This window comes from Acanthochromis polyacanthus, chromosome 20 (genome assembly GCF_021347895.1).
Source record: "Acanthochromis polyacanthus isolate Apoly-LR-REF ecotype Palm Island chromosome 20, KAUST_Apoly_ChrSc, whole genome shotgun sequence".
Lineage (NCBI taxonomy): Eukaryota > Metazoa > Chordata > Actinopteri > Pomacentridae > Acanthochromis > Acanthochromis polyacanthus.
Genome location: NC_067132.1, coordinates 20184908 through 20201485, shown reverse-complemented (window position 1 = coordinate 20201485; position 16578 = coordinate 20184908). Strand labels below are relative to the sequence as shown.

General features: G+C 41.4%; 2 protein-coding genes across 4 annotated transcripts; both read left to right on the top strand.

Moving 5' to 3' along the window:
• The first annotated feature begins 287 nt into the window (after window positions 1–287).
• Window positions 288–11747, top strand: gyg1b (glycogenin 1b). Of its 2 annotated transcripts, XM_022211499.2 has the most exons (9): window positions 288–411; window positions 513–573; window positions 2263–2398; window positions 2533–2707; window positions 2814–2976; window positions 8565–8691; window positions 9874–10090; window positions 10524–10562; window positions 10799–11747. In XM_022211499.2, exons 2-9 carry the CDS (start codon window positions 567–569, stop codon window positions 10946–10948), a joined length of 1014 nt encoding a protein of 337 aa, XP_022067191.1. In that variant the 5' UTR covers window positions 288–411; window positions 513–566; the 3' UTR covers window positions 10949–11747. The 2 variants fall into 2 exon arrangements, with proteins under 2 accessions (XP_022067191.1, XP_022067192.1); XM_022211500.2 differs by lacking the exons at window positions 288–411; window positions 10524–10562 and having other exon boundaries at window positions 437–573.
• A 937-nt stretch (window positions 11748–12684) lies between these two features.
• Window positions 12685–16478, top strand: bdh1 (3-hydroxybutyrate dehydrogenase, type 1). 2 transcript variants are annotated; one of them, XM_022211505.2, is made up of 6 exons: window positions 12687–12798; window positions 12894–13179; window positions 13406–13516; window positions 13959–14100; window positions 14178–14330; window positions 15206–16478. In XM_022211505.2, exons 2-6 carry the CDS (start codon window positions 12967–12969, stop codon window positions 15670–15672), a joined length of 1086 nt encoding a protein of 361 aa, XP_022067197.2. In that variant the 5' UTR covers window positions 12687–12798; window positions 12894–12966; the 3' UTR covers window positions 15673–16478. The 2 variants fall into 2 exon arrangements, with proteins under 2 accessions (XP_022067196.2, XP_022067197.2); XM_022211504.2 differs by having other exon boundaries at window positions 12685–13179.
• The last annotated feature ends 100 nt before the right edge of the window (window positions 16479–16578 follow it).

The window sequence follows — 16578 nt, the reverse complement described above, 5'->3', positions numbered from 1 at the left end:
AGCAGGACCCCCGACCTCCACTGCTACTGCCGTTTGTCCTGCTGTGGGCTGTTTACTCCACGAGATGGCGTCCAAATGCCAACAGTTTATTATAATAAGGAACACCGTGTTCTTGAGCAGAGTGTCTCATTACTGCAGCCTGTCATCCTGGTCCCTCCATTGTCACCATCAGTGAAGATGACACCAGGTCTGGGAGCTCCATGTTGGAAAGGTCAAGGAGGGAGAGTGAGCCCCTGGGGACGGAAAACAAGCGCTGAACCTGAATTTTTGCACTTTTCCTCGCTTGTAAACAATATAAAAACAAATAAAAAAGTGTGTTTACAAGTATGAAATGTTGATGTACCTCAGTGTAAGCTTCTACATGAACTCCATGAACCAGCTCGGGGGTGTGGAGGCTCATGTCGGCAGCAGGTGGGTGTGTGGACGGACCGTCACATGACGCAGCGCCTGGCTACCGTCATTCTGGTATAAATCCACCTCTGTATATTTAGGCTGTCCTTTCCTCCACGCAGAGCTGCTGTCTTCAAGTCCGGGCTACAACGTAGCTTCGACTTATTTCCTCAGTCATGGCTGGTAAGTAACTCTTTTATTTTAACACTTGGAACCGTTTTCGCTAGCTTTTGTTTCCTGTCGGACTCTACTTTGTGGAGAGTTTCAAAAATGTTTAATCTGTAATTATCAAGCTAACATCGAGAAAATGTCAGTTTGTTTTTGATGTATTTGCACAAAAAAATGTCTTATTGAGATATTCTAAAATTTAAATTATGTTAAAATAACTATTCTACATTATGGGCTGCATGCTTCTCTCCATTGACATATAAAGAAAATTGAGCAAACGTCTATTAAGTCTGTATATTCTTGTTTATAAAGAATTAAATATATGTTTTGTACTTTTTTCAACTCTGAAGTAGCCACACTCTCTCATCTTCAAGCAACATGTCATGAATTAAGTAAAAATGACATTATTTTACAGTTTTCTGGTCCCTTTATGTGAGTTTTTCTTAACAACTTTCTTGAAACCTCAGTCAAAATGGAAGCACACGCTGCAAATTCACTCAAATCTGGGCTGTGGCTGAACTGATTTCCATCTTTTCCTTCATAACTTTATTAATCATGTGTTTCATGTTATGCCTGGGCACTGCAGCACAGGATGTACCAATTGCAAAGGGGGCGTGAGAGGCAGGAGGTGTGGCGCTGAGCCGGCACTGAGACAGAACGAGTTTTCCTGGCAAGCCTTGGTAATGGGAGGCATTGTTCTAGGACTGACCCAGAGTTACAGAGAGAGGGGAAAAATGCTGCAAGCCCCCATTAGCACTTTATGCATCCTCCGACCTGCTGCCCATTACTGGCTGCATGGTATCAGGGGGTATAATCCAGGTAGAATTCATGCTGGCTCAGTCACACATCCATCCCAGCTGCCGTGCCAATTTCATCATCTCAATTTATATGTCCTCTCACAGGCGAGTCATTGTTTTCACCCATGACTTGGCAGGTAGCTGACAGATTTTCCCTCCCAGCAGTTTGAGGTGGTGGTACAACATAGGCACTGCACTGCAAATAAAATTCACCCTAACGAGACATATAATCTTTTACTGGGCACTGAGGTCTTATTTTTCTTGCAACAAGCAAAAAATCTTCCACGGCTTGCTTTTGAGCATTTGAAATGACCGTTGTTTTCGAAGTTGTGGAACATTCAGGCTTCATAGAATCCACACAGAAGCACTTCTTCCATTACCCGAGGGGCAAAAGGCTGTTGCTCGAATACTTGGCTCATGTTGTTGTTTGGTGGTGTTTCATATTCCTGCAGATGACCGTCCAAACTTCAGTGTGAGGTGATGTCAAGACGTATCAGACGCAGTTACACCGGAGTAAAATAGTAGAAGGTTTTTCAGCTTTTTGAAGCACCGATGGTGTTATACATTGGAAAAAAAACAAGTGTTTCTGGATAAACTTAACATTTTGAATCCAGCTTTGCACTTAGTGTTACCGTCATTGACTTATTGTGTATGCTGTACTTATTCAGTGAGTTCAAATCAGTTCAAGTGAAATAACAGACAGAGAAAATCATAAATGAAGAATAAGACTCGTTGACAAAATTAGACAATCTTTAAATAATTTACAATTTTCTTTCTAGAGTGCAGAGTTTCGAACATGTCGACATTTGATCCTTTCTCTTGGTTGCTTGCCTCTTCAAAACCATAGTATAGAAAATGGCCCAATGTGTACTTTGATTTTAATTCTTATTTTTTTATCTCTTTCCAGATCAGGCCTTTGTGACGTTGGCTACCAATGACAGCTATGCTCGGGGCGCCATGGTTCTGGGCAAGTCCCTCCGTAACCACAATACTTCCAAGAAGTTGGTGGCGCTCATCGGTCCACAAGTGTCTGAGCCCTGCCAGTAAGAAACAAACCTCCCATGCAACCAGCGGCACAACATTTCTGAACATTTGCACCCGTTAGCATTCCTATCAGCTCTTGTTTTCCACCTGGATAGTTGATGGCGATTCATTTCGTGGTGTTGTAACTCAACAGGTCGGTCCTGAAGAAGCTCTACGACGAGGTGAGGGTGGTGGATGTGTTGGACAGCGGCGACACGGCACATCTGGCCATGATGAAGAGGCCTGACCTGGGCGTCACGTTCACCAAGCTCCACTGCTGGACCCTCACACAATACTCCAAGTGTGTTTTCATGGATGCAGACACTCTGGTGAGACTAACAGAACATTTTACTTTCACAGAACAACTTCAAGATGCTGCACATGATAGTTCCCTACAACCATGTCTGTCTGGATTTGTTTGTGTCTGGACTCTAGGTGCTTTCAAATATAGATGAACTGTTTGACAGAGAAGAGTTGTCAGCTGCTCCAGACCCTGGCTGGCCCGACTGCTTCAACTCCGGTGTGTTTGTTTACTGTCCTTCCATGGAGACTTACGGCAAACTGCTTCAGTATTGTACAGAACACGGCAGCTTTGACGGTAAGACAGGGGATCCGTTTTTCCTTTTCTATATTTCTGACTTGTTTTGTGCTGAAATGTGAAGTGGATTTATCCAGGAGAGGATTATTTTTTGATCACTCATCAAACAAAATGTTGCGCATTTGCCATTATAGTTTCTAAATTATAAGATATGTTGCTTTCCTCTGTAATGACATTGAAAATTAAATATCGTTGGGTTTTGGACTGTTGTTTGGACAAAGTCAGTCATTTGAAGCAATTTGACAAACCTGGCCTTTATTTAAAGTACTAAATAGTTACATTAATAGTTATGTGATCATTATTTGTAGCCTTAGTTTACATAAAGGACTATTTCAGTTTTTTCAGATGCACTCAAGTCACTTGTTGCAGCAAGTTAGAATAAAGATAAGTGACGGCATATAACTATAACTCGTATTCATGATCCTTAAATTCAAAAATGACTTGTACAGACTAAACGGCAGCAAACAGCATTTGATGTGTTCATCTGAGAGAGTTGGGGATTCGCCTTCATGCGTATTTTTCTACCTTTGGACAGAGCGACACTAGAGGCCTGCCCTCAGTTTGCAGATTTTTACGCTAAGCTAACGTAGGCTTGCAGGGTTTAGCTTTTTTTTCCAACTCAACATTATCATTAACATTAAATATTTTATAATATTATACTATAGAGTCAATGTCAAAAAAATCCAAAGATTCACATTAAGAAAGCACTGTCACAGTGGAAAGAAAAAACTCCCTTTAAACAGAAGGAAACCTCCGACAGAACCAGGCTCAGGCAGGGCAGCTGTCTGCCTCAACCAGTCGAGGTGAACCTATTTCTACATGCTGTGTCATTTAAGCTTCCCTAAGAATACATTTTTCACATTTCATTGCCATCAGTCATGCTCAAAAATGTAGGCTTTGACCTCAATTGAGTAACATTAAGTTCTTGGTATCATGATGCTAAACTAAGCCTGTTTAACATTTGCTATAAGTAGGTCCTTTATCAAGCCTCGTACCCAGACACAAGGCCCTCCTGTCCCGTCAGAGACTCTCTACCTCTGCTGAGTTATTCTCAGGGGCTCGCTGGGGTGGGGTGGAGGTTAAATTTGAGAGGCCCTGTTTTGCACAGAGCACTGGTTGACATTCAGCAGCTCTTCTCTGTGAACTGTACTGTAGCTGAATTGTGGTCGTAGCCTTGGCTCCATATCAGGTTTAGTGAATAGCTCTTCTCAAATCGGGGGCTGAAAAGATCTTTGGAACATGCCTGCGTACTGCAGGTTTACCACCTTTGCTTTCCAAAAAAAGAAATGTTTTTTGAACATGCCATAAAACACCTGAAATCCTGACACTTTGGTATCCAGTAAATGGTGCACCATGACAGTGTTCATTCATGGTAAACTGTGATTTGAAGCACTTGGACTTGCTAAAATAAACAGTTGCATCACCTCAGTCGAACTTCACATGCTTTCTGAAATGGCAAAGAACTCTTATGCAATGCTATGTTGAGTGAGCATTCAGCTGGCAGCTTCCACCTATGAGTAAATTTAAGAATGTGCCATCTGATAACTCAGACACAGTAATTATTACATGTTTTGATGTATTTTAAATTACTCTGTGGTCTCATTTGACGATGTCCTGCTTCTGTTAACCCTTACTTAAAGGTCTACATCTTCTCTTTCAAGAGTCAACGCACTTAAAGTAGAGGATTTGCTTTATATTGGCTATGGTTTGTTAAATGATTTCAAAGAGGATACCATATATACAAGTATCAAAATAAACTTGAAGTCTTCTCTTGTTGCCAGTCTTTGTAAAGATGACAAAGTTTCATGTATGTCTTTGGTATTTCTGCAATGCACTTTCTTATTACTTCTTGACCAACATATATGCTACAAAATACACTTAACTTAAGATCCAATTACTGTCTTTTCTTTCTTGGGGTTTTTAAAAATTCAGTTTCACACCTGTTTGTACACTTAAACTAATGGTGCATTCAGTGGCAACTGGTAACTTGGAATTTCTAACCTTCAACTGGGAAAAATCAAAGAGAATAATAATAATGGATTAGATTTATATAGTGCTTTTTTGGCCTCTCAAAGCGCTTCACAAGGGATCCATTATTCATTCACTCACACATTCTCACTCTGGTGGTGGTAAGCTACATTTGTAGCCACAGCTGCCCTGGAGCAGACTGACGGACAGACCAGAAGTCAGATTTCCTACTTAGTAACTTGAGTAGAGTTGCTCATTTTCAACTTCCGCATTCGCCCCAAAATAGCAGCGTACACACTAAACAATACGCAAGTACAGCTTCTGAACTAAGTTTAATATTTAAAATGTTTGACAACGTACATTTTGCAACTTTTTTTTTTTGCTCTTTGTTTCTTTAATTAAGTGAACTATGCATGATAAGATTTTATTTATCCTGAAGCAAATTCATGAAAAACATGTCTGTTGACAAGAAAATCAACAAAGCAAACCCAATGTTTTCATCAAGAAGGACACGATATCAAGGCCTGACCTCCCACTTCTGAAGTACATGGAATGGAGCATAATTCGTGTGTGATCACCTTGCATCTACTGACACCAAGAAACAAAAAATATTCGCAGTTAGATTTCCACATGATGCATCCGTCCTGCTGAAGTACTGGAGAGACTTTAACTAAATCACAGTTTCTTAATGGTGTAATGGCCTCAAAATGTCAGTAAACAAAGGAAACGGTTGTGGAGTAAGCAAAACAAGATGCAATTTATGGTTAGGCTTGTTAGTGCCACTGAATGTCTTTATCGTTAAATGACAAGCCTTTTCCCTTGTGATACTGTGAAAGAGATTCCATCAGGGGGAGTTCATTGGAAAAACCAATTAGGTTGCTTATTATGGGACGGTGCTTTCAAGTGCCAACTCATTCTGGCTGTCACAAGCGTTTGTTGGTAACAGTTTGAACATCACAACCACAACACCGTACAAAAGACACTATTGTCTCATTTTTTTTTCCAAGAAAGACTTCCTTTCTTAGTTAATAGTAATTGATTCCTCAATGTCATTTTAGATTTTTTTTTTTTTTTTTTTATCCAGTGTTTTAGTGTGATGCTAGTGTCTGTGTCTGGCATGCTAATGGTTAAAGCTGTCTTATTTATAGCCATGGATGGTCTTTTCATGTGCGCTGGGGCATGAGTTGATGTTGCTCTGACCTTTAGCATTTCAGGTCCACTCTGCTACATGGAATACATGATATATTTGTGCAGGTCTTCGTGTCTGTGCAGATCTCGGATGATACTGAAAAATAGCTGAGGAAAGAAAGTAAGTGGTTGGACCCAGAGGCTCTGTATCTCTGCATCTGAGGCTTCAGTGCTGTCTGCTGCCAAAACAAACTGGCAGAGTTCGATGCACATTCTTGCTGAGCTCTGCTCATCCCCGCAAAATGAAGACACTCAGCCCCATATTAAGTTTTGAAATCCCCAGAGGAGGTTGAGGGTTCGGACAAACAGCAGCTATGTGTGTTATTTTAAACTGCAGCAGTCTGCGGTTTCACAGACTTTACAGTTCTGTTCTTTTTAGGAGCCATATGTGAAAGTTTTGTTAACAACCAACATCTCATCTTGACCCAGAGTCAGTTCAGTAACTTACTATATGACTAGGAAATGAAACAACCCAGTGTCGGTAGTCGGTGAGCTTGTGTTGTGCTTTTGCTTAGCTTCAGTGTAATAGCAGGTCAGTTGCAGATTTGATGATGTGACAGAAGAGATGTCAAATGAAAAAAAGGTTATGATAAGGTTCTATTCAGATATATACTTTAAGTATAAGTGGTGTACATGACACCAAATGTATCCTTGCAGCCCAAACAGTGTCCAGTTCTATGTTTATGTAAGTCACTGCCATGAGAAAGGCTCTGAATGAGGCTGAGTGGCTGTCCAGCCCTCCAGTTGAACCCTGAGGAAGTGAGGCAACTTAAGTGCAAACTTTAAAATGAGCGTGAACCTAAAGGCCGATGTTAATATTCATCACCAGCACAGAGCGAGACAAAACTTTAAATGCTTGTGTCTAGTTGGATTATTTATTGTTGACTGATCATGAATAGAGCTGGGTATTGCTGATGTTAGTGCTGCTACTGCACCTGAAAAAAAACTTGCTTCATGAATTTCATAAAATACGGTGCATGCATGGGAATCTGAGTGCAAGTATGTCGCATGACTTACTATACGTGTGTGTGCAGTGTGATTGATCCCTAATGGCATTTAACACAGAGCTGTGTTTGAAAAGTGTGTGTAAAATGGTTATTTGTCTATATTTTATTGTGTTAGTGGAGAAGTTAGAAGACAACATAATTTACAGTCTTGCATTTTATGTGCAACTCCACCAGCAGCTATTTATTATATGTTTAAATGAAGGATTTAATAATTTAGCTGCTCTGAGTGACATGAATGTGAAGGATGGAACACAAAAGTAGAACAATCAAACTAGCATTGCTGTCTCCTAACAGGCTACGTACTGCAGCCTATTGAAAAGCTTCCTGTGTTGCCAAGCAGAGTATAAATTTGAACTGCAGAGCATCGGAGGTCAGTGAACAAACAGCAGGCAGTAAATCTTTGTCAGATGAATAGATCCTCACTGGTGCCGATCCATCTGAACATCCTCATCTTTGATATATTGCAATGACTGGGGGAGTAGGGTGTCAATGGTAAAGCACATGTGACTAGACTGTTCTGTACATGATGTCTCTTTCACCTTCTGTGCAGCCACTCTCATCACTATAAATCTACACTTTGCACATGCATTACTTCATACTTTATGAATTAGGAATCCCAGTGAGGCAAGCCAGCACCTGTGTTCTAGTACATGTTAGCTTCAGTTCAAATATCCAAAACAAGCGGTGAAAGACGGAAACCCTGTTGTGTGTTCTGAATGTGTGGGAACGTTTCAGTATCTGCTTGTCTGCACTTATATCTTCATCAGACTGCTCCGTAATGTAGACCGATGCGAGCGGAAGCAGCAATTAATCTGGTCGTCACAGGGGTGCTCGTCATTCGGCTGACACAAAACCTGACTGAGCGTTTTGTTGAAGCTGCACTTCGTAAGCTAAGTTGACGGTTGCACCACCACAGCAGTTTCTCACACCATTCACGCACACAAATTTAAGGAAAAACAGATTTATATTTTTGAAAATGGATATCCAAACGGAAATGTGGGATCGCTTGCAGGAATCTGAATAAGTACGAGCCTCATCATCGTCGGCATATGAGACTTGACTGACACCTAATTGAAGAATATTGCTGTTTTGTGATGCATTTCTTGCATAAGTGAAAAGATATATATATGTGTGTGTGTGTGTGTGTGTGTGTGTATATACACACTAAAGCCCGAAATTATTCATACCCCGAGCAAACTTTGACTTAAAGTGAACCAGCTTTTTTTTTTTTTTGATTGGAAATGACACAGGTGTTTCCCAAAAGATAACAAGATGATGTACAAGAGGCATCATTGTGGGGAAAAAATAGTTTTCAGATTTTACATTTCAAAGTAACTTTAAGTTAAAATTGGCTAGAATTAGCTTCCCCTGTTCTATAATTATTGATTCCTAATGATCACGTGTTGATGCATGGTTCTGTTGCAGGCGGAGACCAAGGTGTTTTGAATGGCTACTTCGGCGACTGGTCAACAGCCGACATCTCAAAGCACCTCCCCTTCATTTACAACCTCAGCAGCATCGCCATCTACACTTACCTTCCAGCATTCAAGCAGTAAGTGTGTGTGTCTACTAAAGAGTTCATGATTTCTTTAAAAAACATTAGCATAAATTTGAAATTGTCAAAATCATTGGTCTGTTTTGAGCATTTTGCTGTATTTTTCTGTTTAAGCTTTTAGGGGGTTGTATTGTAGCAGTCAGTCAATGTGACGGAAATCTTGTGTATTGGATGTAAGCAGATACGGGGTCACATGAACACGTAGCCTCATCGTGACATGACATCAGGTTACGAGTGAGTTGAGCCGTAAGATTCCAGCAGCTCAGCTGGAGCGTCCCTCAGCAGACCTCAGCCCGGGGTTGGATGTCCAGCCTGAGCTCCCAACAGCTGATAGCAAATCCTAAAATAGAGTACTTTATTTAAAGACCTTTCATGTTTGCCTCCAGGACTGGGCATTGTGTACCAGGTCTTAAGCTCCCCCTCCTATCCTCATCACATCTCTGCCTCTACAACTCGGACAAACAAATCTCATCAACAAGCTCTTAGAGTTTGGCATTTCCTGGCATCCAAATCAGGACGACGGGGCTGTTAAACACGTCTCTGGTTGTTGCTAGTTGTCAGCAATAGCTTAGTCTGGCACACACAACAAAACAAACCCCAGAGGGAGACATTCAGGTTTATTTGTGTGCACATGCAGCTTGCCAATGCTAAATAGACATCCATATCTGTAAGGGCTGTTCTGCAGCCTCAGACATTGCAACAGACTTGAATCAGTATTTTTCTGATTCAGATTACACAGAAAGACTTATGAATTTTGTTTCGTCCACCCAAAGGCTTTTTTCAAACACTGACAACTTGCTTAAAGTTCTCCAAAACTGGAGCGTTTTTCAGGGGAGATTGTTATGATGCTTAAATAAACATGGCCAGTGTGCTTCTCAGAGTTTTTGTTGCTTCTGACTCTCTCCAGTTGGTAATTGATTAATTTTCTTATGTAGCCAATTCAAAACACAGGATAACTTAACAACATGTTTTCTTGTTTCAGAACAAAAACACGTCCATAAAAGAGCTGCTGGCTCAAGGGTTGCACTGCTGACTCAAATTTACTATTTTTACATGTCCATTTATGATCATAAAAATGGACAATAATTCAATAAATTTAACCATAACGAAGCATCCGCGATAAAATGATTGGTTCTTCTCTACATTCTAATCCTCATTTCTTTTAATTCCTGATTTCAGGTATGGTGGAAATGCCAAGGTGGTCCATTTCCTGGGGAAGACCAAGCCATGGAGTTACACATTTGACCCCAAAGCCAAGCAGATTTCAGGGAGTGTGCAGGAGGCCACGTCACATCCCACCTTCCTGATGGACTGGTGGATCCTGTACTCCAGTGCTGTGGTGCCCATGCTGCAGAAGCAGTACGGAGACCAGCCATTCCACTCCGGATGTGTAGAGGTGGGTGAACAATCGGCATATTTGATTAATTATACTGCACACAACCTGTGTCAGTCTGTTCCAACAGACATATTTGCTTAGACCTTCTGCCTGATTTCCCCTTTTTATAATATTTATTTAGTGTTGCATTCACTGGACTAGCTTGTAAAGGAATTTATATGATTTAGGTATGCAAGCAAATGATAATAAAACGGCTTCTCTTCATCTCCAAAGTATCGCATAACAAACGTCTTACAGCTTCCAACTTCACAGATCATCAACATGCTGACCACGGTTTCCTGATTACCACGCTCGCAAAATACAAGATATTTTGTTCGTTGTAGTGCTTGCACGGCTATTACAGAAATGTATATATTGAAATATAGTCGGTTAAATGTAAGTGTTAAGTGTAATTGGTATAACTCTTTTCTGTCTTCTTATTCATCTCATGAAGTTCCAGTACAGTGACGTGGTCACTTTTGAGAGCGAACAGGTATGGAGAAGATGGTTTGGTTTTTGTAGTTTAGCCCTGAACAACAATTTGTTGGCACCCGGTTTAATGCTACTGCTACTCTTCCTCTAAAATCCAAGCTTTCGTGTGTGTTTGCCTGTGGCCATTAATTTGGAAAGGCAAGTTCGACGCTTTCATAAAGCAACAAGCGCAAACGGTGTGTTCTGTGCTGCCGTTCATTTTCTGTTTTCCTGCGGTTCTCTTCTCTTTGCTCTCAGGGCGAGAGCAGCTCTCCGCTTGCACAGGCGCACCAGCCCCTGATGTCCTCAGAAGAACGGAAGCAGAAATGGGAGCAAGGTCAGGCCGACTACATGGGAAGGGACTCGTTTGACAATATCCAGAGGAAGCTTGATGTTTTTCTCAAATAAAGAAGGAATGATGCAGGATATCAGAAGAGCACTTGCAGTTTAACAGACTGTCACCACAGGTCTTTCAAGAAAATACTGCACAACTGGATGCAGTCTTCCTTCCTAGCTGTTTCCCAGCTAGAAATGAGCCGAGTCTTTCCCTCTACCAGCACTATCCCCCCTCCGTACTCCAAAGACAGTGCAATTTAAATGGAAAAAGTAAAATGTAATGAACGGCTTTAATTGTCTATGCAAGATGGTGTTTATTCAGTTTACCCTGCAACAGTTATCTGTTCTGTTACACTGTGAAGAAAATCAAGATAACCTTAATGTACTTTTTATGGTACTTATTAAAACCTTGGCAATATTTTGACATGTCATTGCTCTTTTTGTGTAAAGGAGATGACAGCAAAAGTTCAACTGGGCCTTTTGTATTAGTGTGACTAAGATTTGCAGTCACTTACATGTACATTCTTCTTTTTCTTTCTTTTTTACTGTGCCATCTCCTAGCAGTCTGCCTAATGTTATTTTTTTTCCTCAAAAGCTAATTTCTGTTGTTTTTGAATTCAAACAGCCTCTGTTTAACATAGAAATAAGAAACATGTTTACAGCACTTCTAAAGGCCATAGTGTGGCTACATACATGTACACTAGATCCTTAGTGCCTTAGTGTCTTGCTCTCTCTACTACCACCATCCTGTCAGCTCTGGACCTGCAGCTTTTCGGTGGGTGATTTGGTTTTGAACTTTATTTGATCTGGATGTTTGCTATAACACAAAACCTTTCTTCTGGAAACATTAAAAACGTCATTAAAAGCTCTGGATTTGCTTCAATTGTTTTTCTTCAAAATCTGTGATTGTTGTTGCAACGGATTGTTGACTGCTTCAGTGTGTGTGTTGTTGGTTTTTATATATATTTGGTAATGAAATTTGATTTCCTAAATGAATTTGCTCATTCTGATTGGTTAGGAATCGCTGACAAAAATGTATTCCAGTATGAGTAAAATGAGATTATTCTATGGAATAGTAAAGTAGCTTTTTTTGTGCATATATTTCTTGTGCATAAAAACAATAACTGAACTATGAGGCAGACCAAAAACAAATGCAGCTCTTGTTGCAGAGAAGTAGGCGACAGCTTGACACACTTTGGTACACTGGAAGACAAGACTGTGAATGGGCCGTGTTATTTTGTTTGTGTGTACGGTATTATTCCCCAATTACCAGTCTGCTGGATTCAACTTCCTTATACAAGTCCTTTCATTCAGATTCTAATTGGGAAATGTCCTCAAAAACGAGTGTTTTGAAGCTTTGAAATTTCACTCTCACTACAAACAAATTTAGACAACTGATGAAAAGAAAACCAAATAATATTGCAATCCAAGCAACAGTACGGGGAGTATTGGCTGAGAATTAAAAGCATCTGCAACAAAACAAGCAGAAATCAAGCTGCACAAGGTAAAACAACAATACAGAAATTAAGAAAAAACTATTTAAAATGTACACCCTAACACCGAAAACAAACTGACATCATCTGACAACAATATCCACAATGTTTCTCAAGAGATTAGTTATCCTAAAGCTTTTTTTTTTTTCCACTTTCAAAGTTCACTCCGAGTCCTCAGGACCTGAGCTTTCACACGGTCTGAGGGCTGATATTTTCTAAGTCCCACAGTAGATCTGTTAGTTTGAACTTTCAGACAGTCCGAGGGCTGATATCTACTAAGTTCCTGAGTAGGAACACGTCCATTTGACGAAATTTACGTCACTCGGAGCCGAACCGAGCCGGACGGACCCGAACGTTCTCGCGGGCACGTAATGTACAAACCCAAACCTCCTACGGTTTAGTTTTAGCGAAACAAATAATATAAAGCGGGTGAGTTAACGGAAAACACTGTTTCAATCTACTTAACGGTTATTTTCTCTAAACGCATTGAACGTTTCTTCGGTTTTCGTGCTGCTGTGGTACAGGGGGCGTGCCGTGACCCCTCCATGGGTAATGCAGACCGCTATTCCAGGAAAGTAAACACACCATTCCGCCAAGATGGCCCCTCTGTCGGTGTTTCGAGTGGCTCTGCTGGTGTCATTTTCTGTGTTCCTGACCGTGGTGCTGGGCTTCGGGCTGCCTGCTCTGCTGAACGCGGCCATGAGGATGTTGGGTTTACCGGAGACCAGCGTGACCGAGTGCATAGTTGTGCTCTATGTAGTTTTTGTGCTGTACGTAGCGACGCCTCGTATTCCCAGAGGACTGGTGGAGGTAATGTTACAGTGTGGAGCGTTATGTCCAACGCGGAAATGAGCTGTTCTCCTTGGGTGTGAGCTTATAACACATTTATTAGGGGTACAAATATAACGGCAACGTTCAAATATGCCACACAAGAGCCCTGATGTGAAACTGACAGGCTCGCAACTCACAAAATCCCATAGAAGAAAGGCTACAGTAATGTTGAATAAGGCGTTTGTTATTGTGCCCCTGTGTGTAGGTCAAAGGGAAAGCTGTGTTCATTACAGGCTGTGACAGTGGCTTCGGTAATGCACTTGCCAAACATCTGCACAAGCTCGGCTTCACAGTCTTTGCTGGGTGTTTTCTGAAGGTAAGGTCGAAACATAATGCATCTGTCAGTAACAGCACTGTGGCGAAACTTTGGCAAAAAAATGTCAAAATCCTGCAAAGATTAGTGTTATTTACAGTAAACAGGCACATCTTTCCAAAAACAGTGCAGTCCAACACATCAGCTGTGGGAATGCCGAGTCTCAGCTAAATTTGTTCTGACATGGTGCTCACTCTAAAGGCTACAGCCTGAAAGAGACAAGTTTTTGTCTTGTCAAATCTATAACTACACCCACTCTGCACTGATCTCCATGGATTTTGGTTCCCAATGTCACCACCAGCTTCCTTAGTTTTTTAGCTCGTCTTTGACTTCTCACCTTCCTTGAAACTGAATAAAACGCAAGATTCATCATCAATGCATATTTCATAGCTTTGAAATGAAATGAAATATTAATTTCATGACTTCTCTGATGTCACCCTTGCAGGATAAAGGTGGAGAAGGTGCGAAGGAGCTTGAGGAGTTTCACTCAGATCGCATGAAGGTGGTCCAGCTGGACGTCTGCAGTGAAGAGCAGGTGAACAAGGCCGTGGAATTCATCAAGGACAACTTGGAGGACTCAGAAAAGGGTAAATGATTCTGTAATGAATCAGAGCTGAGACACAGGCTTCACTCTGTCTGAACCTGTGTCGTGTCCATGATTCAGGTCTGTGGGCTGTGGTGAACAACGCCGGTGTGTCAACGTTTGGAGAAGTGGAATTCACCTCCATGGACACCTACAAGCAGGTTTCAGAGGTCAACCTGTGGGGCACCATCAGGGTCACCAAAGCCGTTCTGCCGTTAATCCGCAGGGCGAAAGGTGAGACAAGAATCACACTGTAGATTAGATATTATCACTCTGTCACATATAAACACGGTTCAGTTACATAATGTCCAAAATGACAATCCCAAAGTGCAAAAATCTGAGAGGGATACACACCATGAATTCTACAAGGTTGAATTCTGCCCAAGTTTCTCTGTGGAGGATTATAAGCATTGTTCGGATTCCGGTCTGAAAGAAAACTGCAGCCAAACAACAAGTTGTGTCCTGTGATTTCTACAAAGAATGCTGACAATGCAAACAAAGCCTGACATTGACAGAAAAAGCCCCTCCCCATAAGGTGAAATTAAACTTTTGACATTATGAGAACATTTGTAGCCAACATATATGAACATGGTTACAAGTAAAGAAGTAACAAGAATGTAAATGTAAAAAGAATGTATTTTACGGTCATGATAAGTTGGCTATCGGCTGTTTTTATGCAACATTAGAAAGAAGATAGGATACCAGTGGTTTGGACTGTGAATGGTAACTCATTCATTAATGTTTCAAGTTAAACAGTAAGTGAATAGATGAGTTGATTATTTACTAGTTAAAATATGCAAATGTCGCAGCACTTTTCAGTAAACAAGCTTACCAGACAGTAGCCGACTGGACAGCGGTGTGGTGCAAGAAACAGTGGTGTTGTTAAAGTATTTGCTCATTTAAGCAAAGTTCCTGACCAGGATTTTGTTAAGAATGTTGCTAAAGACAGTTCAACTCTGGACTCTGCACTAGAGGCCTAATTTTTAACTGTAATCCTTTCATTATCCACTGTAATAGTTGTTAAAAGACTTACATCCTCAGAGCGTTTGTTGGACATTATTATAAAATCCTGAGTGTATTTTTCCTGCCTTTGTATCTCTTGACTGCAGGCCGCGTTGTGAACCTGGCCAGTATGTACGGGAGGATGGGAAATGCGATGCGATCACCGTACTGTGTGTCTAAATACGGCGTGGAAGCTTTTTCTGACTGCCTTCGCTACGAGATGAAGACCTGGGGAGTAAAAGTGTCCATAATCGAACCGGGCAACTTCATCGTGGCCACCGGCATCATGACCCGTGACATTGTGGCCACCACGGCCAACAAGCTGTGGAACGAGGCGCCTTCCAACGTGAAGGAGGATTACGGGAAAGCCCACTTTGAGCAGCACATGGCCCTGATGCGCTCCTACTGCAACAGCGGACAGAGAGATATGGCCCCCGTTCTGGACGACATCACCGACGCTATCATGTCAAAGCGCCCCTACACAAGATACCACCCCATGGAGCCCCACTGGTGGATCAGAGTGCAGGTGATGACACATCTGCCGGGCGCCATATCCGACCGTCTATACTTCTAAAGGAGAAGCCGCTCCTGTACTAGCTCCGTCCGTCTCACACTCAGATCAGATAGCGGTAAATTCTTCAACTGTGTAGCGTTACGTGGATCTCCAGACTTACCCTGAAGAGGGCTCTCTGCTATGTATTCCTCAGCACTTGAAATCATTCACTGATCAAGCCTTAAAACTTAATGGTTTTTTAAACTGTAAGTAAATTATTGCACTTTGCTTTTCGTACGTCTAGCAAGAACCATAACTTTATCTATACAGATATATTCTCTGATGAGTAGTAACTACTTTGTGTTTGATATAAGCAGGGTTATGACATGCTCACAGCTATGAAAACTCCATTATCTTTTTAAAAAGTTTGTGCTTGTCCTCTTCTATCTTGTGTTTTTTTTTAATGATACTTGTAACGTTTTTGCCTTGCTGGAATCTTCCGGGGACCACTTGGTATGAGGCTGCTTCAGCTTGAGAACCCTCCTGCTGTTCTGTTGTGGCCGACGCCGGAACAAACCAAGGTCAGCTACTGTATCGCCATGGTCAGATCTGGCTGGACTCGCCACACAGTTACATAACAACAACACAAGACCACTTTGTCCCACATGCTCCGTGAGATGCTGCGTGCAACTCGGAGCTCTGATGATGTGATCGATGGGCATGCTCCAACAAAAATGTTGTCCCTCCTCCCTCCTTTTGTTCCCTTCTTTGCTGGCACAATATTTGTATATGGAACGATGCAAATGAATAGAGCATTTTATTTTAAAATATTACAATCACAGTATCATTTTTCAAGAATGATTTGAAATAAAGTGACCAAAATAGTACTGTGTTTTATCTAAAGTGTCATTTGAGATCCGCCTGGGTGGTGAAAGTAAATGTAGTTTTACAAATGACCACCAGATGGCGCACATGCATCGCACAAAA